This window comes from Myotis myotis, unplaced genomic scaffold (assembly GCF_014108235.1).
Source record: "Myotis myotis isolate mMyoMyo1 unplaced genomic scaffold, mMyoMyo1.p scaffold_m19_p_2, whole genome shotgun sequence".
NCBI lineage: Eukaryota > Metazoa > Chordata > Mammalia > Chiroptera > Vespertilionidae > Myotis > Myotis myotis.
Window position 1 is genome coordinate 164,787,743 of NW_023416324.1, and position 22,582 is coordinate 164,810,324.

The 22,582-nt window shown below is 49.8% G+C and overlaps 1 protein-coding gene across 4 annotated transcripts in view; it reads left to right on the forward strand.

Moving 5' to 3' along the window:
* Positions 1 to 2,540: 2,540 nt before the first annotated feature.
* XXYLT1 (xyloside xylosyltransferase 1) overlaps positions 2,541 to 22,582 on the forward strand; it is a 184,825-nt gene continuing 164,783 nt past the window's right edge. For all 4 annotated transcript variants that reach the window (XR_004974017.1, XR_004974018.1, XM_036349273.1 and 1 more), the window contains exon 1: positions 2,541 to 3,151. Coding sequence is in view for 2 of the 4 variants with exons in the window: in XM_036349273.1 (XP_036205166.1) it covers positions 2,648 to 3,151 (504 nt within the window). In the remaining 2 variants the exon portion in view is untranslated. The remainder of the gene's footprint in view (positions 3,152 to 22,582) is intronic.

Below are 22,582 nucleotides of genomic sequence, written 5' to 3' on the forward strand. Positions count from 1 at the left end.
CAAAATTCTTTGTCTACGTTTAGCCATATTACACACCCAGATGTATCTATTTTAAGCTGAGGAAATAGAACAAATCACCACCTGACATCCTACATGCTTTTTTGTACTTGTCTATTTCCCCCGCTAGAATGTAAACTCCACGAGGGCAGGGATTCTTGTTTTATTTGTTTTCTTTTTCTTCTTTATTGCTGTATCCTCTGATGCTTGGCATGTAGTGTAGTAGTCACTTGGTAACTACTGAACAAATGACTGGCTACTACTTTCAACTTACTGTTTTAGATTCCAGGCAATAGCATTCTTCAGGAAGCTGCAAAATTAGTTTTCACTAAGAATTGGGAATAAGGAAATCTTGAGATAAGACCAGTTCCTTCCTGTGTCGACTGATTTTCTCTGTAAAATTTAAATTATTTTGTTATTCATTTCTTAGTCATTAATCCTAGGAGTACTGAGGTCTTATAAAGGGTCTGAAGAAGAAAATATTAGCTGAATACATTCTAGAATAAGTGACAGAGGAAAGAGCTACCTTATTGATGGTGTAGGTTGGAGGCTTAAAAGGCACAATTTGAGAATTATTTCTCCCTTATAAACAATCGTTGGGATAATAATATAGCTGCAGCACACTGCTGTGGGGATTCTGTGGAACATGAAGTCTTAATGGAGATGTGGGGTTTAGTGCTTGTAAATACCCACAAAAAGCTATGATTGCTAATTTGTATTTTGGTATTTATTGGCTATTTAGACTTTTTTAAAAGAGCTTGGCATTTCTAGCATATTTTATATTTGTTTACTACAGTTAGTAGTAACTATTTGTTAGGTACAGTTCTGCTTTTTAATCTATTTTCTCTCATAACCCCATGAGGCATAGGTACCAGTATTAACCCCATTTTGTATATGGGTGTAATTGCAGCTCAGAGAAATTTAGTAACTTGCTTGATGTCTATCAGCTTGTAGAGGCACAGTGGTCTTCCAGTGTGAAAGTCCAGCTTCTTGACTTACTTTTAATAGGCTCTTAAGAGAGCTTGCTCTCTTAGCCACAGTGTCATCTGCTGAAGATTGTGGTACAATACACACAATAACAAGCTCAAATTACTGCTTTCAGTGCTAACCTTGGCTAAAAGCTTGAGCTTTGGAAGCAGTGAGACTCAGGTTAGGGTCCTGGTTCCATTATTCATTAGCCAACTAGATTTGGGTAATTTATTTATCTAAATCTCAGCTTCCTATATTGTAAAGTGCAAATATTACCTCTCAGAGTTGTGAAGATTACACGAATCAAAGAACCTGTTACTTAACTGAGCTAATTCTGCTATTGGGTTTTTTTTTTTTTGGTCTTTTTAAAAAAGATGAGTAGTATGCATTGAATTTGCTGCCAAGCCTGTTTCAGGGGTCCAATGTTTTTCAGAAAAGTGTTGCTCTGGTTGAAAAGAACAAGGGTTAAAAATGAGATGAATTGTGGTCTGGGAACCACACTTTGAGGAATAATGGCATGGCACAATAGACTGGTGAGAGAGTTTTTCCATGTATTTTCACCTCCACCTCTTCAAGCACACAGGCCATTTGTACATGCTTACCAGGTACTTACACACTATGGTGTATCATCAGTCCTTAAGATACTGAAGTTAATGAGTTTTTATATAGCTGACAGTTTCCAACTGTCGGGGCAAAGCTGGCAATGGCTCCTAGGTTCAAAAGGACCTTAGTGTGTGTGCCCTCGGAGAATTTACCTCAATGTGCCTTCGTTTAGAATTTGCAAAACTACCCGGTACATATTAAGGCTTTTTAAGTGTTGAAGTAAAAACCTTGTATGCATATATGCATAACCCATGGACACAGACAATAGGGTGGTGAAGGCTTGGGGCGGGGGGCGGGGGCGGGCTGGAGGGGGTCAACGGGCGGAAAAAGGGAACACATGTAATACTTTCAACAATAAAGATTAAAAAAAAGAATTGGTATTACCATCTCTGGTATTACTCCTTTGGGGCTCTCTGAACTATTCCGAAGTTTTGGGCAGCGGGGTCCCCCTGCTGGCCACATTCTTTAGATGCCTCTGGTCGCCTCAGAGATGACAAGTCGGGTAAAAGGTTTTTTCTATCCACAAGCGTCAACCCTACTTCACCGTGAATGGGGGAAGGAAATGGCTAGTTTACATTCCCCAGCTCCAGTTGGTCTCCAAGATGTGAGTGAAGTCGGGAGAGAACTTAAGCCTTAAGGCCTCAAAGAAATGAGGGAGGAACGGGTATAGAGATAACAAATTTTTTCTTTGTGGGTGCAGTTTAGTCTTTTTGCTAACCGAAGGTCCTGCGTTGGGACCTTTTAAGGCTCAGCTTCGATCCTAGCGCCTGTGGCTAAGCACTTAAGAGGACAAGATTTCACAGCTCGTGCAGGCCTTTGGCTTTCTCCATCCCAGAGTCGCTGCTCAGATCACACTGCCGCGGTTCATCCCGGCTTCAATCCTTTTGAACCTAGGACCCAGCAGCTGCGGGGCAGCTCTGGCCACGCCTCTCAGCGCATCAGCGCCCTCGGATTGGCTCAGTGCAGCGTAGCTCCGTCCCCGCCATGGCCGCCGCCCGCCGCCGGTGCAGCTAAGTGGCTGCCGGACGACGGGTTTCCGCGGCTCCTCTCCGGCGGCTGGGTGCCGTGTCCTGGCCGCATGGGCATCCTCCGAGGCGGGCCCCCGTGCGCTCGGGCCATGGCGCGCCTGGGCGCGGTGCGTTCCCATTACTGCGCGCTGTTGCTGGCCGCGGCGCTCGCCGTCTGTGCCTTCTACTACCTGGGCTCGGGCCGGGAGACCTTCTCCAGCGCCACCAAGAGGCTGAAGGAGGCCCGCGCCGGAGCCCCCGCGCCGCCCTCCCCGCCGGTGCCGGAACAGGCGCGCGGGTCCGTGGCGCCCGCCCTGGGTGCCAAGGCCAAGAGCCTGGATGGCGGCGCGGCCGGTCCGGTGGACTACCACCTGCTGATGATGTTCACCAAGGCGGAGCACAACGCCGCGCTGCAGGCCAAGGCCCGCGTCGCGCTGCGCTCCCTGCTGCGCCTTGCCAAGTTCGAGGCTCATGAGGTGCTTAACCTGCACTTCGTGAGCGAGGAGGCCAGCCGCGAGGTGGCCAAGGCCCTGCTGCGGGAGCTGCTGCCGCCCGCCGCCGGCTTCAAGTGCAAGGTGAGTGGGGCCGCCGCTGGGGGCTCCGGGCGGTTGGCCCACCGCGTCCCCAGGACGGCCAGTGCGCGCGCCCAGGGGTTGTGAGGGGAGTGCCTTCGTTGCGCTGCCCACTGCCAACGCCTCTGGAAGCCTAACTCCACACCACCACCGCCCCTGCACCCCCCACCCCACCCCCACGCCCCGTCCGAAATGTGCTTTCACTGCGAACTGAAAGTATTGCCCGTGAGCCCCATGCACTCAGCTGGTGCAGGAGTGGAGCCGCCGTGTTAACTTGATAACCCTGACCAGAACTCCACCCCCTCCCGATTAACTGCGGCCCCCTCGAGAGAATCAGCACACCCCCTCTTTGCTAGCATTGCGCGATTCAGCAGTACCTTCAGAGTCTGCACCTCTTTTTACTCTCTTAGCCTTTGACTTTTGAGGATGAGGCAGGTCATTTGAAGACACCAGTAGTCACCCTGTGCAGAGTCTTCAGACAGGGCCTTTCTTAGAGAGGCTGCGTGAATTGTTGAAGTTGCCCCAACATTTCTTCTGGTTTTTATGCTATTGCAGTGGGAACTGGTCAACCTCAAACCCAGCCAGTGTGAACCATCTCTTCCCTCACCCCCGCCCGCCCCAGCCTTCCCACCCTCAAGGATCGTGAACTCATCTAGGGTTGCTGATTCCTCCAAGGGAGCAAGAGAAAGAAAGCTGCAGGAGCAGAGCTGGGGAGAGCAGAGCGAGCTAGCCAACTTGTTGCAGGCTGGACCAACCTTTCCCTGTCATGTCAGACTGGGATCCTGGCTTAGTGTTGCCTTCTGATAGTTAAATTGCTTGCCTCATTTGACCTGTAGCTGCACAGAGGGGATCCGAGGTTTGATTTTTGGATAGGAATCGTAGGTGATCGTAAAGGATGGAGACTGATGGTGGTGGTGGGGAGTGGTGGGGAGGCAATAATAGTGTTCAATGTATTTGTGCCCAGTAAGTGACTAAGGGGAGCCGTTGCCAGGATCCTGCCGGCTTTAGGGGTCTGCTGTGGCTTTTTGTTGCCTACAGACTCCAAGTCCTAGTTCCTTGGTAGGGCTACCTGTGTTGTGGGCCTGGACATCCCTTCCAGCTTTGCTTCTCATCCTTCACCTACATGCAGCACCTGAGATGGTAACTGCACTGAATGTGCCTTTACATTTACAAGCTGTACTGTCTGCCTGGAATGTCCTTTCTTTCCTCCTGGGCCCTTGGCTACTCTTTACTTTCACCTTTTTTGAGAGTGTCCCTAGAGTAGGAGACAGTCTGGGCCCAGCCCTCCACAGCTCTCCATTCCTGCTTCCCCACAGCATCAAAGGTCTGTCCCCTGCTTACCAGGAACACCCACCATAGTCAGGGAAGGTCACCCAGGCCTGGACTCTGTGTTGTAGGAGGCCAAGAGTCCAGGGCCTGGAGCTTGTGGCTGGAGGGGCCCTTGGAATCTTCCAGTTGGAGGTGGGGCCTGGCAACCTGTCCCAGGTGATCCTTACGGCTCTGAGGTTTGAGAAACGCTGCTCTAGTCCAATGGAGAAAACCTAGGGCTCTTGGTCATTGGGCCAGTCTGGGCGGGAGCTGTGATTTGACACCAGACACCACCCTGAAGACCAGCATTGTCATCTGTTCACTTTCGGAGTTAAAGGTAGCAACTCAGGCCCATTGTTCATCACTGCCAGCTCTCTGCTATCCCTCATCCCGAGCCCCAGCTACCGTTGTTGCACACCCAGTGCTTTCCATGCTTTGTTCATGTCGTTCTACTGCCAGGATGCTTTCTCTCTCCATCTCCAAGGCTTGCCCATCTTCAGATACTATCCCCTCCTTAGGGGGAGAAGGGCATATCTTCCTCTTCCTCCCTTGTGTACCTTCCGGTGCTCTTACAATATCATGTCTTACCTCCCATCCCTCTGCATAATGCTCGGCACATAGCACCAGAAATATTGGTCCAGGGGCAGGTCCAGCTTGGAGTCTATGTTTTATGTGTTTCTCTCCCTCTACTGGGCCCAGTTCTGACAGCCATAGCTGTCACCCAAGGCCTGGAGGCAGCTGCAAGTGACCTGAGTATTAACACCAGCCTGTTGAGGTATCAGGGGTGAGAGTTTGTGGGCTTCTAGCCAGATGGTCAGATAAGGGTTTATCAGTTCTAGCAGAAAATTGCTCCTATTAACTGGTCCTCTGCTTTCAGCACAAATGTTATATTTGCTTGGTAAACTTTTCCTGAGGTCTCACTATGCTCTGTCATAGCACCAAGTGCTTTTCCTTAGTAATGTTTATGACAGTGGCAGTTACATAATTATTGAATGAATTATTTGTCTACCTTTCTAGACCATAAACTCCTTAAGGGCATGGACCCTGATTTCTCTTAAATATTGTCTCCCCAGCACCACACACCATGCCTTGTATATGGGAGTGCATTTTTTACTGAGAATCATTTTCCAGTATTAATTAGGAAGAAGGAAACTATAAAAATTCTCACCCTGGTTGCATCAGAACTGTGAGGGATCTTCAAGAGCATATAGCACAACAGGTGAGGAAACTCACCCAAGGCCAATTGGGGGGTGAAGAAGGGGGCTACTGACTTGTGTCTTAGACCAGTGTTTTTCCCTTTGTACCATGTTTCCCCTTTAAGGAGCACTGCTCTCTTGTAAGTTCACTCCCAGAGAGACTTGCCCTGAAGTGTGTTAGAACATCTTGGGAAACCCTCAGGCTGGGCTCTGGGACTCCACATGTCTGCAAGATGCAGAACAGGGCTAGCCTAGAACTCATGTTCACACCTGGAGGTCTCTTCTCAGGCTAGAGTCAAGTGACACATAAGTATTTTTTTTGCTGAAATGATTGCAGAAATAGATCATAGATCTATTAGTTATTAGTGACCTTAGATTATATAGCTAAAAAAAAAAAAACCCACACCCAACACATTTACTTAGTTGTTTCGACTATTATGGAAAGTCTTTCAAAATCTACTGGCTTGTTGTCTTCTAATAGTATGGAAATATATTATTTGGATATTTATTTTTTAATAAACATCCAAACCTATGTTTTAGGTACCAGCCTATTTAATATGTCCATGGACTGTACATAAAATCACCTGGGGACAGCTACTAAAAATACAGAATCCCCGCCCCTGTCTGTGGGTCCTACTCTTCTGGGTGGGCCTGGGAATCTGAGTTTGTGTGGGGCTGCGGAGGCAGACATGGGAGGCACTGCTGTAAAGGATACAGGAGTGCCTGGTGCATCTTTCAGACTCAGCTCCAGGATTCTGTCCTGTGCGCCGGGAGCACAAGGCCTGCACCTAGACACTCAGGAAACATTTGACTCCGCAGCTCTCATCCATCCAGGCTATCCTGGTTCTGCTGGCCTGGGAAAGGCTGCCGCATTCACTTTGCTAAATTGCTGATGTTATCAGACCACTTCCACTCAAAACCTCCTGGCTCCTGGCTAACATTCATCCCAGGGTACTCCAGCATTCCAGACCCTCAGCCGCTGGCTTCAGCTTCCTTGTCCAGCCCTGGGCTGTAGGATGAGCTTCTGAGCCCCCTGCTGTCTCATTCTGTCAAGTGGAATCCTACACTTCTCAAACTTAGGTCGAGATTGTTCTCTTCCACAACCCTTCCTTGCTGTTGATCAGGTTTGATAGAATATGCCAGTGATGGCGAACCTATAACACGCGTGACAGAGGTGACACGCGTATCAGAGGTGACACACGAACTCATTTTTTTGGTTGATTTTTCTTTGTTAAATGGCATTTAAATATATAAAATAAATATCAAAAATATAAATCGTTTTTATACTATGGTTGCAAATATCAAAAAATTTCTATATGTGACACGGCACCAGAGTTAAGTTAGGGTTTTTCAAAATGCTGACACACCGAGCTGAAAAGGTTCGCAATCACTGGAATATGCCATGAAAACCCCAAATAGAGCCCAGCTGGTGTGGCTCAGTGGTTGAGCGTCGACCTATGAACCAGGAGGTTATGGTTTGATTCTCGGTCAGGGCATATCCCCAGTGTGGGGCGTGCAGGAGACAGCCGATCAATGATTCTCATCAGTGATGTTTCTATCTCTCTCCCCCTTCCTCTCTGAAATAAATAAAAATATATAAATAAAAAACAAAAACAAGCAAGATTGAGCTTTATTTCTCATCTAAATGAAGCCCAGAGGTTGGCATTCCTGGGCCCTTCGTGAAGTTTTCAGGGCCCTAGGCTCCTTCCAGTTCTGTTTCACCATCTCTGGGGAGTGGCCCTTGTCCTCATGTTCCAGGTTGGCTGCTAGAGATTTAGTCATCACACCAGTGTTCCGGCAGCAGGATGGAGGACCAAAGCAGAGTACCCTGTTTAAAAAAGAGGTCAGCTAATCAGGGAGGAGAGGAGGGCAGCTTTTGGGGGAATCAGCCATCTCTGCCTTACCCTTCAGGAGCCCAAGCTGCACTGTGGAGCCTCAAGAATGACCAAGCACCTACTGGATGGGGACCTCTGAATTCAAAGCTGCAGGGGACATAGACATGGGTCAGGCACAGCCCGCGCCATCCAGGAACCCGTGTCACTTAGCATCACACTCATGGACATTCCCGCTGCAAAACTCACTGCGTGGGGCGTGAGATGGTCCTGAGGGAGAGACATCACTGAGTTCCAACCCCAGTTGGCCAGTTACTAGCTGGGTGATTGTGGGGAATCTGCCTTGCCTCTCAGGGCTTCCTCAGCCTCCTCTGTAAAAAGAGAATTAAACCCCCACCTCACACGTGGTGGTGAGGGTTAAATGGCACTGTGCTGTAATGCACTCAGCCCAGTGCTGCTGTGTTGGTTGTGTGTCCAGTCTCACAACACGGTACTACCCTGCCGACTTCTGGGAAAATCAATACGACGGGCAGGCCCCAGTGCCCCTGGCATGACCCCGTGCCATCTCCTTTTTGGGGTGGCCAGTCCCCTGCAGAGGCCCAGTGCGGCTCATTGAGCCACTGTTGGCACGCCCTCAGAGGAGTACAGCCGTATTGCTGCGCTGTGGTGTTTCTCTTGTGCTATCACCGTGTTACAACTCAGATGTTAGCCACTCAGAAAGGCCTTCACTGAACCCCTTTTCTAAAGCAGCCCCCACCCTCGTTATTTTTCTCATCACCTTGTCTGTAGCACATATTCACTTGTTCATTCATTCATTCATTCATTCAACTGGATGTTCTTATCGCTTGCCCTGTGCCAGGCACTGTTCTAGGTGCCTGTGAACAGCGGGAACAGGATCTAGTCCAGCCGTGGGCAAACTACGGCCCGCGGGCCGGATCCGGCCCGTTTGAAATGAATAAAACTAAAAAAAAAAAAGACCGTACCCTTTTATGTAATGATGTTTACTTTGAATTTATATTAGTTCACACAAACACTCCATCCATGCTTTTGTTCCGGCCCTCCGGTCCAGTTTAAGAACCCATTGTGGCCCTCGAGTCAAAAAGTTTGCCCACCCCTGATTCTAGTCCCTGCCCTCCGGCAGCCTGCATTCTGGGGTTGTGGGGGATGTGTGGGAGGTAGACTTTAAACACATAACAAGTACATGTAGAGTGAGTCAGGTTGTGATTCGTCGTATAGGGAGAAGTCAAGAGGATGAGGACCCATGGAGTGTATGTGTGGGGGTGGGGGGCTGTTGGCTGTTTGGTAAGCGGTCAGGGATGGTGCACTGCTAAGGTGACATTTGAGCAGGGCCTGAAGGAAGTGAGAGTGTGAGCTATTTGGATCCCTGGAGGAGAGCTCTTGTCAGAAAGGCCTTAGGTAGGAGTGTGCTCCAAAAGTTTGAGAAAATAACTGTCCTCTTCGTTTGCAGTCTGCCTCTCCCTACTGGAATATAATCTCCGAGGGCAGGATGTAACTTACCTTCTTCATTTACTGAGGTAGACAGGAACCCCATAATTGCCCCCTTCCCCCTCAACCCCCCATTTCTGGCCTGGTTGGAAGTGATACACAAACACAGGGAGCAGGAGCCGCCTAACCTGGAACATAAAAACCAGACAGACTTCTGGAGGGACCGGCAGCTCTGGACAGCCACTGGCTTTCCTTCAGGGTTGGGCAGGCTCTGTAGGCAATTCCAGGGCCGGGGAGAAGAGGCCAGGTCAGACATACCTCCCACATGCGCCCATCAGGTCCGTTTCCACTCCTGCCTTAAGGGAGGCATTTGTGTGTGCCCCGTGGGGAGGAGAGATGGGCGGGAGCAAGAGGCCGGGAGTGCTGGTCTTGTGGAGCATCCTCCATGGAGAGGCATGAAACAATGGAAATGGAGGTGCCCCCTCTTCCTCCCATCCCCATTATATTCTTAGCACCGTTCCTGGCACATTCGAGGTTCTCAATAATATTTTATAGTTGACTGGTGGATGGCTGTGTTAATTAAACCAAAGAAATCATAGTGTACTTGGTGCTCTGCCCCTCGTGCATCAAACTTCAGCCTCCCTAGAGCATGCGGCTGGGTGGCGGCTCAGTCTCCAGATGACAAGTGAGGAATAAGAAGGAAGCCACGTGCATTCCATGCTTAGAAGCGATTGTTGGATTCCCAGAGCAGTGTGTGCTGAGGACTAGAGTGACAAGACAACGGCTAAAGCTCTCTGTGCACATTGGGGATTTCTGGAGGTTCTTTTACTGCAAGAGCAAAACTGTGAGTGTCTTTGAAAAGAAGAGTACGTCCGCTCATAGTTGGGGCTTGAAAGAAGCCTGAGTGTAAGGACCTGGATGCTGGCTATCTCACCGAGGGAGCCAGCGACAAACAGGTGACACTGAGATGCAGGTTCTCCAGCTCGTCAGGGCAGCAGGCGCCTCGCACCAGAATGACACGTGTGAATAGGTTTCGATAGTCTGCAAAAATGTGATGAAAGAGATGTGTCCTGAAATGAGAGGCATTGAAAAGAGGGCATTTTATGCTATAGAATTTAGAGAACAGTGTTATTTTACCACATGCATTTAACAGTGGAACTCTTAAATTATAATATGTTCATGAGACAGCTGTAGTAGTTTGTGTACCAGTACATTTCTCGAGGTAGACTTTAGTTACGGATCTGTAGGGAATAGCTTTGTACAGTGTTACTGTATTGTATACAATAAATTCTGGGTAATTTCACAGATTTGCGTTGAGGTCATAAGGTAAAGGCAGTAACATAGGCCAAAGTTCATCATGTAGATGAAATACATTGATACATGGGTGATTGGTAAATGCTATGGGGGTTTCAATGTACAGATGAAATGGCCCAGCTTTGGAAACCAGTAATGCTTCATGATTTACTTACTGATCTCTGTTCTCATGGGCCATTTTAAAAAAGACAACAATATATTTTTTGCAATTAAAAAAATGCACATACCATTAAATTCACCCTTTAAAATTTACAATTCAGTAGTTTCTTAAAATATGTTTTCATTGATTTCAGAGAGAGGAAAGGAGAGGGAGAGAGGCATAGAAATATCAACCCTTTGTATGCCATAAGCGTCTATAGACGCAAGTTGTTGATTTTTTAAATTAAGTTCAAAATATTGTGGCGTATGGGAATGGTTTCCGTTTTGGACGCATGGCAGTTAACTGGTCAATGATGAGAGAGAATCTTCAAGCGGCTGCCTCCTGCTTGCCCCTACTGGGGATAGAGCCCACAGCCCTGGCATGTGCCCTGACCAAGAATCAAACTGTGACCTCCTGGTTCATGGGTCGATGCTCAACCACTGAGCCACACTGGCCAGGCCGCATTTCAGTAGTTTTTAACTTATTCACAAGGTTGTTCGATTATAACCACTAATTCCAGGATGTTTCACCAACCCCAAAAGAAATCCTATACCCCTCAGCAGTCATTCCCCATTTCCCTTCTCCCCTCAGCCCTGGCAACCACTAATCTGTTTTCTCTCCCTATAAATTTGCTTATTCTGTACATTTCATATAAATGGAGTCATTCACTATGTAATTCTTTGTTCCTGGCTTTTTCCACTTAGCGTAGTGTTTTCAAGGTTTGTGTGCATGTGTCAGTACTTTCTCTCTGTTAATGGTTGAATAATATTCCATTATATGGATATACCAGATTTTATGCATTCATTAGTTGATGGACACATTTAGGTTTCCACTTTTTGGCTGTTAGGAATAATTTGTTGTGAACATTCATTTACAAGTTTTTGTGTGGATTTATGGTTTCAGGTCGCTTGGGTATAAACCTAGGGGTGGAGTGGCTGGGTCATATGGCAGTTTTATTTAGCTTTGTGAGGAACTGCCAGCCTGTTGTCAGAAGGAGTTGTACCATTTTCATTCCCACCAGCAATGTATGGAGGATTCCAGTTTTCTTCACATCCTCGCCAGCTCTTGTTGTCTGCCTTTTTTATTATAGCCATCCTGGTGGGTGTGATGTAGCATCTCATTGTGGTTTTGATTTGCATTTCCCTAAAGACTAATGATGACATGATTATATATTGATAAGAACAAACATGAATTTATTTGGTATTTTTCTTACATTTTTACTAAAATGCATTTTAGAAGAAAAAACAGGTACCTTGACTCTCCTCCCCTCACCCTGCAAGTGTCTCTCTGGAAACACTTGTATTTTGAAGAACATGGTTTGGAAATTTCTGATATGTACCGTCATGTTCTACCTAAAATGAAAGAGGGAGTGTTACTACTGTGAAGACTTGATTAGGAGAATAACAGTAACCACAGTTTTCTTCCAGCACTTCAGAGCGTACAAAAGTGCTTTCACCAGCGTCTCATCTGGGCATCACTGGCACCCATCAGGCATCCCCAAATTTGAGATGCCTGGTGTCTTACTTGGTTTCCCACACTAACCCATGAGGCCGGACTAGGTGACATGACTTGGGGAGTAGGAGACACTACAAGACAGGGAGTGGTGCGGGGTGGGCTGCAGCCCACCTCACAATCTGTATCATCTCCCAGCCCAGCGGCCCCTAACAGACACACTCAGTCTGAACAAGGCTGCTTGCTGCAGTGCAGCTTCAGTCTCACTCGCTTCACAGCGCCTGGCAGAGTCCACAAGCAGTGGAGCGGGAAGAGAACTCTGGACCTGGCTGTGCAGCCGGGCCTCCAGTGAGCTGACAGACCCAGGTGCAGGGACAGCCACCTGTTCAGATCCACCCAGAGCTGGGTTGGGACCAGCCCAGGCCCTTGCCTCCACTACCTGAGGGTGGGTGTGATCAGCAGCTTCTGGCCCCTTTTGGAAGGGAAGGTGAGAGCCAGCTCACCCTAACTCCCACGGCAGAGGCCGGGTAAGGGCCTGTTGTCACCCATCTCAGCGGGGCCTCATCTCCCTGTGTCCTTACGGATATCTCTGGCTGGGGTGTGAAGGCAGCACACTGATCTCCAGGAGGCCAGACTTTTGTAGGTCCCTCGGGGTTGATTTTCCAGCTGCCCTGTGCCTGAGATCATCCAGGGAGACAGTATCGGGCAGCAATATTCATTGGAGGAAAACCTCATGGTGTGTCCTGCTTGGGGGTGCGCGCTGGAGGGAGCTCCAGAGCTGGCATCAGTGCGCGGGCCGTCCGGCCTGGAGGAGGAGGAGTTGCCTTTCCTGCGTGTCACCACACCCCGCCTCCCTGAGACCCAGTCCTGGGCCCAGTGCTCTCCTGCCCCAAGGCTGGGTGGCTTCCTGCCCTGACGAGCCGTGTGCGCCCTGCCGTGCGGCCGCTGGAGGGCACCGTGGCACCATAGTTGCTTGGCCGGAGGCCGGCGCCTGGAACCCGCCCGCGCTGTTTCTGCCGCCTTGCAAGCCCAGGGCGTACGCAGAGCAGTTTTTGTTCTTTCTCCACTAGCATCCGTCCCCCACTGTTTTAGAAAGGAAGACTGAAATGAAAGGGAGTCAGCGCGGTGATTGTGGGCGATCGTTTCCTTCCTGCGTGCGGTGTAAACCTGCTTTGATGAGGCCCTTTGAAAAGGGTGGATGCAAAGCTGGGAGGTTGGGTCCTGGATGGAGAGGCCGTCAGCGCTTCCCTGCAGTTCAGCAGAGGGAAGAGTGTGGAAGGGGCGGGAGTGACTGCACACGAGCCTCCTCGACCCTCCTGGGTCCCGCCCTGTGACCCCAGCACAGCCCAGTTTCCGCAGGCGCTGGCGCATCCTTTCTGCTCCATCTGGGGTCTCATCGGGTCTCATCACACCTAGCAGGAGCCCTCCGGGTGCGGGAGGCGGGCTTCCTCTTAAAAAGGGGAAATGTGTCGCTTGCTCGCTTGCAGCTCTGTGCAGGTGGGGCCCGGCTCACCCACCACGAGCTCTTGCAGCCCAGGTGTCCTGGCGTTTAGTGGGAAGTTGGGTGAGTGGTCCAAATCCCCGAGACGCAGGCATGGTGGGAGGGGCACCGTGACTTGCGTGCTGATCCTGGCAGGCAGCGTGAGTGTGGCCCACAGGTGGGCTTGGATTCCCACCTCAGGGCCATGCAGTGCGGTGAATGGGAGCGTCCCCAGTCTGTCTCTGGCCGGGGGAGGAGGAGCTGGGCCCCAGCGGGAGGGGCTGAGAACGGAGGCCTCCTGCACCAATGGCCCCAGGAGGGTGCTCAGAGGACTGGAGGGCAGGGAGTACCTGGAGGGGCTCCCCGCTTTCCCTCCTCACACCTTTCCCGGTCCTCGGCTCTTGCCTTTGGCCTCCCAGTCACACACTGGCCCGTGGGCGGCAGAGGACTGACTGGTCAGGATGACTGGGGCAACCCCACCTTCCAACCCCCGTCCCCAGGTCAGAGAGCCCTGTCACCTGGCACGAAGCCTGCCATTAACTTAATGTCTTTTAAATGAAAGCCATTTGTTTTATGTGTAGTGGGGTAATTACAGCTAAGCAGCCCTATTAAGTGATCGAGTAGGGTGGGCGGGCGGAGGTTGTCCCGGAGGCTGGCCTCTGTTGCCTGCTCTGGTCGGCCTGGGCCTGGGAGCACCCTTGTTCTTCCTCTCCTCACTGCAGCTCACCGTGCCTCCCACCAGCAGCAGCCTCTGTCCTGGGCCTGCCAAGGAGAGGCCCCAGGGCAGGAGCGCAGGGCTTGGAGCCCAAGATTTGGGCTCAAATGAGGTCTGTGACATTTGGGAGCAGAGAGGCCCTGGTTGTAACCCATCTGAGCCTCCACCTCCTCACACACGGCCTTACAGCTGGTGGCCTCTGTTTAGTATGAGGGGTCTTAGAGGACCATATGTTTTGAGCCCCACCTCCCTCACTTGGCAGCAGGTCACCAGAAGTCAGGGCTGGAGGGAATTGGAAAGGCCATGTACCCCTGTCCCTTCCTATTACCTCCCAGGACACTGGGGCCCAGAGAAGCCAAGCAGCTTGTTCTAGGCCACACAGCTGGTCAGTGGACAAGGGGTCTGGGACCAGGTCTCCTGCTCTCTCCCTGCCTGCTGTCCCTTTTGTTTATTTCTGAGGCCAGTTCTGGGTTATGCTGGTCTTTCTGTGCTTGTTTGCCTTCGGCTTTTGTTCCTGGCCTGACACATTTTTCTCATCCACCTGTGACTGCCCAGCCTTCGCCTGTGTTTTGTGTACATTGAATGGCTGCTGCAGAATAAAGCTGAGTGGGTCTCCGCAGGTGCAGGCCCCCGAACCTTCTGAAAGGCACCCACTGTCCCTTTGCCCGGCCCTGCTAGTCCCCAGGGGCCCAGCCCGTGTATGTGATGGGGGTGGTCCTGTAGAGAATCCTGCTGCTTCCCATTTCCAGGTCTGCACCCTGTCAACCCGCGTCCTGCCGTGTCTGTTACAAGGATCTCTGGTGCCGGGGAGTGGGCTCCCCTTATGTGAGCTGACCTATGCTATACACAGCTCTGAGGAATCCTGGGCCGTGGGCTGGGTGTGGGAGGAGAAAGAGCTTAGAGAAAAGTGGGCAGTTGGGAGCAGTGCCAGGGCCCCCTGGGAACCCATCGCGCCCCCCCCCCCCCGTGACCGGCTTCTACAGAGAGTATAGAACTCTAAATCTAAGGAACCATCGTAATTTTTCCATGTTCCCTTTGCAGCATACGTTAGGTGTAGTGGGGGAATTCGAGTCTCTGCTCATTTCATGTAACGTGGGAACCAACATGGGGGGTATCTCACAAGCACTTTCCTATCTTACTGTCTGGTCTTGCACTTAATGATTGTGTGGCTGTAGTGTAAGTTATGTCACATTTCTTTTGTAAACTATTCTGTGGGTTTCTGAGTTTTAACACTATAAAGAACACCACAGCGAACATCTCTGTGTGTATGGTTTTCTTCTTTTGAATCACTTCCAGGAACCCTTCCTTGACTCTTCTCCAGGTTCACTTGACAATCCTAAATGGTCCCACTCCCACCAAGTAACATGTGAAAGTCAGGACCCAGCGGTACTGCTCCTCCTTGCTCACTCTCTCGCCTTTCTATTATGGAGAGTGTTGCCAGCTAATTTACATCGCATAGTCCTGCTCTCTGTCCTCCTATGTCGTATTTTATTTTTTTTTTATATATATATATTTTATTGAGTTTTTACAGAGAGGAAGGGAGAGAGATAGAGAGTTAGAAACATCGATGAGAGAGAAACATCGATCAGCTGCCTCCTGCACACTCCCTACTGGGGATGTGCCCGCAACCCAGGTACATGCCCTTGACCGGAATCGAACCTGGGACCCTCCAGTCCACAGGCTGACGCTCTATCCACTGAGCCAAACCGGTTTCGGCCGTATTTCATTAAAAAATGAAATTTTTAAAAAAATGTTATTTTTAGTATTTTTATACATTAAATTCTGAGATATCAAAATACAGAAAAAGTCAGAAAAAATGTAATAGACACTTATTTTCTTACTATATAGGTTAAATAGGCTCTAACATTTTGCCATATTTGCTTAGATACTTTTAAAAAAAGAAACAAGATATTATAGACTTAGCCCACCCCTAATTCTTCTCTAATACTCCCCACTGAGGTGTTTGTTCTTATCACCCACGAGAAGGTGGTGTGCTTTATGGAACTGGGGTTTTATACCTTTACTTTTACCACATACACTGAGTGGCCAGATTATTATGACCACCTGACATTTGTAGGCAAATTAGCTATAATTTTGTGCTGAAGTTGCTAGAGGGCCAGACCATTATAAATAGGGAAGCAGGTTGTTTACCACGATAGTAGAAGTGATTTTTTTTCTGAAGATATGGGTAAACAACACGATTTAACAGCCTTTGTATACACACACACACACACACACACGCACACACACTGAGTGGCCAGATTACTATGACCACCTGACGTTTGTAGGCAAATTAGCTGTACACTGCATCGTATGGGATATGGAAGCCGAAGGCCTGTTCGAACGCCTTTGCTGTCTGCAGTTACCAAGATAAAACGTCTCCAACTCGCACAGGAACACAAGGATTGGACAGTAGAGCATTGGAAAAAAGTCATGTGGTCTGATGAATCACGTTTCCAGTTGCATCATGCAGATGGCAGAGTGAGAATTTGGCGGAAACAACATGAAAGCATGCACCCCACACACATGAGTACAACCCTTCAAGCTGGTGGGGGCAGTGTTATGGTTTGGGGCATGTTTTCCTGCTGGGGTCCAACCCCAGCAGGTCCAGGGGTTCCCAAAGGCGTAGACGGAGTCGACGAAGAAGGAAGGACACGGAGACAGTGTTCAGTTGATCAGCAGCCTAGCCAGGATCTCCAGCCAGGATCTCCAGCCAAGTTCTGGTCTGGATCTCCAGAGAGGTTCTGCTTCAGATCTCCAGCCAGGTTCTGTGTCCATGTTCTCTTGCTAGGTTCTCCAGCCAGGTTCTGTCCAGGTTCTCCAGCCAGGTTCAGTCACCAGGTTCTAGTCAGGTTCTCTTGCCCATTTCTGTAGTCAGGTTCAGTCCAGGATCTTTTGCCATGTTCTCTCCAGCGAAGTTCTTCTGTCTCTAGTTCTGTGTAGGTTCTGTGTTCTTAGTTCTGTGTTCTAAGCTCTGTATTCTAAGTTCTGTGTCTTGCTGTCTTGTTGCATCTGTATTTATACCAGTTGATTCAATCCTATCAGTCTCTATTACAAAGGTTAGGGCGTTTCTTATCTTCATTCCAGGGAGTAAAGATTATGTAGCTTAAGCACGATTGTTCGTAGTTAAAGTGATTAATTACCCGCCTGGCACTTAGTTAAGAGGTTTTATTCCCTCCCTAACTTCAGGGGAAAATCCCTACCTGGGGAAACAACCTTTCTCAGAGAGGAGACCTTGGTTAAAACACATAGTGCCAAGAAGGTGAGCAAACATATTAAGAACAGTATGCCATATGGCAGGTCCCTTGAAACAGCAAGGATGGACCGGCTCCCGGCATTTTCCTGGCATGATTTGGGGACTTTAATTCGTGTGGAACAACGTCTGAATAGCACAACATACCTAAGTATCACTGATGATCAAGTTCATCCTATCATGTTGATGGCATATCCCAATGGAGATGGCTTCTTCCAACAAGACAATGCGCCATGCTGCGGTGCTCGTATTGTGCAGGAGTGGTTTCAAGAACATGAGGGAGACTTTACCTTGCTTCGGTGGCCCCCACAATCACCAGATCTCAATTCAGTTGAGCGTTTGTGGGACGAAGTTAAAAGAGCCATCAGGCAGCTGGTTCCACAACCATCAAATCTCACAGAACTGGACAGTGCTATTCATCAGGCATGGTGTCAGATTCCTCGCATCACCTTTCAACATCTCGTGGAGTCACTGCCAAGAAGAATCGCCGCACTATTGAAGGCAAAAGGTGGCCCAATGAAGTACTGATGGGGTGGTCATAATAATCTGGCCACTCAGTGTGTGTGTGTGTGTGTGTGTGTGTGTGTGTATATATATATATATATATATATATATATATATATATATGTCATATACCCACTATATATGCATAGCTATATATATTTCATTGCTTTGTATATTTTGAACAGTTATATAAGTGATCTCATATATATTCTCTTAATATTTCTTACATATTGATACATGTAGATCTTCTTTAGTCCTTGTCACTGCTGTGTAGGATTTTGTTATGGGTAGAGCTCAATTTATGCATTGTCCCTCTGACAGATGGCAGTGTTTTGCCATCACAAACACTGCTCAGTGAACATGCAGGTACACATCTGCATTCACACAGTTGCTGGGTTTCTCCAGGTTCCACACCTGCAGGAGCATCTCTGACCTGGGTGTATGCATCTGTCCGAGATCTTGCTAAGCTCTTGTCTAACCCGGTGGTCTCTCGCATACCCCACATTCTCCCAAGCATTGGTATAGACCCCTTCTCTTGGTGTGGGCCCTGCTACCTTTGTGTCAGGAGGCAGTACCTTGAGGGCAGCTTGAGAATAGGATAGGGGGAAACTGAGGGCAAATTTGAGTGTTCCTTAGCACCATGACAAGCTCCTCTTTGTGTAGAGACATGAACCAGTCTTCCCAGCGTTTTCAGAATCTCTGTAGGTGAGGGGAGGGAGGACGGTGCCTCCAGCTCAAGGAGGAGTAGCCTTTACTCAAGTCTTGACTCAAACCCCTGGGGCTGTCTGGGAAGGCGTGGGCCCTGGCTTTGCAGCCGGCTCTCCCAGTGACCTGCTGTGTAACCTGTCCCCCTCTCTGGGTTGCTGAGTTGCATCAGTGACCTGAATGGCTTCTTGGCTGTACATGTGTTGCTCACCCACTTCTTTTACTTTTTTTGATTAGCAAAGTGGTCCCACTTTCCTGGCCACGGCCGTAGGCTGAGCCTTGGGCAGCTGGCAGGTCACAGTGGGGAGTCAGGGGCTGCCTCGCTGGGCAGCTGTGGCCTGTCTGTCTCCTCCCGGTGGCCTGAAATGTGAAGTGGCCTCTGTTTTCATACAGCTCGAGGAAAGGGCCTCCGATCTCGGGGCTGATGGGGGGGGGGGCGGGGGAGTAGATTCGTGCTGGCAGAGGGGGAGCCAAGGGCTGCTGCTGGCCCTCAGGGGACGCTCAGGAAGGCCAGAGCTAAGGAGCAGGGGGCTCTGAGAGACGAGCATTTTTAAGGTCCATGTAACCCCGTCGAGTACTGCTGCCAGGTGACCCTTCACTGAGCCGGTGTTTACTGTGTGCCTGAGGGGCCAGCTGGTCCCGGGACACTGATACACCCCGTCTGTATCAGTGAACGACAGAGACAGAACGGGCCAACAGTCCCTGCCCTGTGCTGCTTCCATTCTGGGAGGAAGAGGCTTTAGTACGCCATAAGCGTCTGCAGACCTTTTTAAAATAAATTCAAAATGCCGTGGCAGTTAACTGGTTAAATGAGCCACTATCATTTGTCTACTCTGCGGCCTGAGACACAGTGCAGTAGCGGCTCAAAAAGGGTCAGGTTTCATTTCATCTCTCTGCTGCTCCATGATAAGCAAATAAGTAAATTATATAGTGTCCCAGGAGGTGAGTGAATCATAGGTGTGTGAGCAGGAGAAGAGGCATCTGGACTACAGGGCGATGGCGGGTTTTCGTTGGATTGGTGGGGACACTGTTAGTGAGGCGTGAAGGGGTTGGCCAGGCAGCTCCTGAGAGAGTGAGTATCTGGGTGGTGGGAACAGCAAGGGGGAGGTTGGGGTGAGAGGCGCCTGGCATGTTTGAGGAGCAGCAGCGAGGCTGGGGAGCAGAGGAGGCTGGGGAATTAGGCAGGAAAGGGTGGCAGAACTGGCAGGAGGAGGCCAGATCCAGGCCAGGCCTAGGGTGGGTTCTGGCTTTGAGGGAGGGATAGGCTCAGCCACTTCTGGGTTTTGGGTAGAGAAGGGCCACTGGCCACTGTGTGGGAGATAGAATGCAAGGGAGACCCGTCCTAGCCCAGGGGGAGGGGATGCTGGCTTGTGGGGGTGGAAAAGTAGGGGGATTCTGGACCCATCCAGGAAAAGGGCCCTTCATAGTTTAGAGGAATGAGCAGGTTTTCTACACTAGAGTTTATTCAGACGTGGGCTGTGGCCTCAGGGGGCAGAGCTGGGTTTGTGTGGACACAGTCAGGGGCTCTGCCCCTGGGAGGGAATAGATAGGAGAGAGGCAGAGTGGGGCCAGTCCCTAGTGACTGAGAGGCTGTTTGCATCCTGGAATCAGAACGGCCTGGGCTCAAATCTGAGCTTTGGCCATCCACCAAGTCACGTTGGACAGGTGACTTCACCTCTCTGGCCACGGCCACCTTTGCTCTAAAACGCACAGGCCATGGCGAGAATCCCATGAGCTCATGTTTGTCCATCCTGCTGCCTGACACACGCCTTGTTTTATTTCTCTGTGGTCCCACGGTAAGCACGTGCCAGTGCCCAGCGTGGTGGGGCCTAGAGAAGTGCGGGGTCTGGAACACGGGCCCAGGAGGCTGCCTTAGCCTGAGGTTACAGGAAGGGGATTAGTGGGGCCGCTTTAGACAGGAATCAGGAGAACCGGTTCTGACGTCAGCCCTGTGACCTTGGGGAGGGCAGGGCTCGGTCTGTGAACACCTGGCGGCCAGTTCGGCATTTGGCATTTTAAACACATCATCTCATCCGCAGCAGAAGGTGATGGAAGGAAACAGAGTCTCAGAAGTCAGGTCGTCAGAATGTTTCCTTCATGGTGTTTGCCAGCATCCTAGAACTGCCTGCAGCCTTGCCTACTTAATATGTAGTTTCAACGGACTCACCCCCCCCCCCCCCTTTTCCTTAGCCTCTCCTTAGGTAATACCTGTGCAATCATAGTTCTAAGGTGCTTTTACTAATTATTCTAGTATTCTACATATTAAAATAAATCCATACGTATTAAAATAAAATGGTTGGTCTGTGTGCCTCTTAGAAGTCCTTTTGTACCATTCCATAGGTTTGTACCATCTTGGGGCACACTGGACAGGGGGTGTTTTGTGATACCGAGGACAGTGGGCAGCCTCCGACAATGACAGAGGCTGTCCTGGAGTCTGACTGGACTGAACTCCACAGGGCGCTCCCAGGCCGGGAGCCAGTGGGGACCGGGCCAGTGTGGACCGTGGCTGGGCCCGGCCTCTGGGGAGGGGGTGTGGGGAGTGGGGTGTGGGGTGTGGGGCAGGCCACCTTCCCGCCTGGTTGGACCAGGAAGGCCTCTACGTGTATCCCTGTTGGTGTCACTTGTAAAACCGCAGCTTTCTTTGGGAGGTCATAGGTCATGAAAGATGACTACACAGAAGAGAACAAATGGAGGAATCTGGTAAAGGCCTGACCGCCCTACAGCCTGGCCTCTTGGTGAGGAGGTAGACTAGCTCGGCGTAGGCTCAGGTTGCACAGTGAAGCCAGGGCAATGCAGGTTCCCTCTCCTCCATCTCTCCTCCTTTCCCTCGTCTCTCTCTCTCAAATCATTTATCTTTTGTGGTGGAAATACTATTTTGTAGAAAACGGCCTTCTATGGTCAGGAAAATTTAGCATTAAATGTAAAAAACCAAAACCTCATGATTGGTAAAAGAGGTGACTTAAGAGATTATTATAAGGACTGATTGTTTTAAAAGGGATCACCTGGAAGGAGACTTGAGTTGGGGTAGTGAACACACAATTCAACATACAGATGATGTATTATGGAATTGTATACCTGAAACCGGAATAACTTTATTAACCAATGTCACCCCAGTGAGTTCAATAATAGAAAACAAAAACAAAAAACAAACTAACAAAAGGAGGATCACTGAGTATTCTTTAGTGAGTGCTGGAAAAAGGCAGGGAGCGAGTGAGTGAGTGCATTTGTTTCTAAGGACAACTGCTCAGTGTTGAGAGATGGAAGGGAGCCTGGGAGCCTGGGAGGCGGGGCAGCGGGGCATGGGTGCTGGGTGAAGCTGACCTGGGGCTGTGAGAGTTGGATGCAGAACCGTGCTATGGAAAATATGGATTCATGCTTATGGAACCCTGCAGCCATGCCAAGATTATCTGCAAGGTGTGGTCCACAGTCTGATGTCACCGTTAACTGGTCATGAACACTTACAGAGTCTGGAAGATTATCCCAGACCTTTTTTATTGCCCTCGTTGCTTTTTTTAATCCTCATTCGAAGATATTTTTCCATTGATTTTTAGAGAGTAGAAGAGAGAGGGAAAGACAGAGAGAAACATCGATGTGAGAGAAACGCATCAATTGGTTGTCTCCTGCACAAGCCCGGACCAGGGCTCGGGCCAGGGAGGAGCCTGCAACCAATGTACATACCCTTGACCAGAATCAAACCCGGGATCCTTCGGTCTGCCGGCCAGTGCTCTATCCACTGAGCTAAACCGGCTAGGGCAACCCCTCACTTTTTGGAGTTGCATTTTGGTTCATTCATAAGCAGCCTCAGAGGAGCATCTGAGCTACTCCCCTGGTCTTGCTCCACTCCTCTCCACGTTCGTCTTTTCTCAGATGCTTCCTTGCCCTCCAAGGACACGGCTCCTTCCCAGGAGTTTGCCATAGTTCCTGTGGTCATCCTGGAATTTCCCTTGGAAGGCCCAGGACTTCACAGGTGTTCAGAGCGGAGCACCTGAAAGGCACACCAACCTTTTTTCTTGGTTATTCTCCTGTATACCCAACCTCTGTGTTGTTGGGCTAACAAGGCCTCTTTTACTGGAGGTGAGAAGGACAAGGA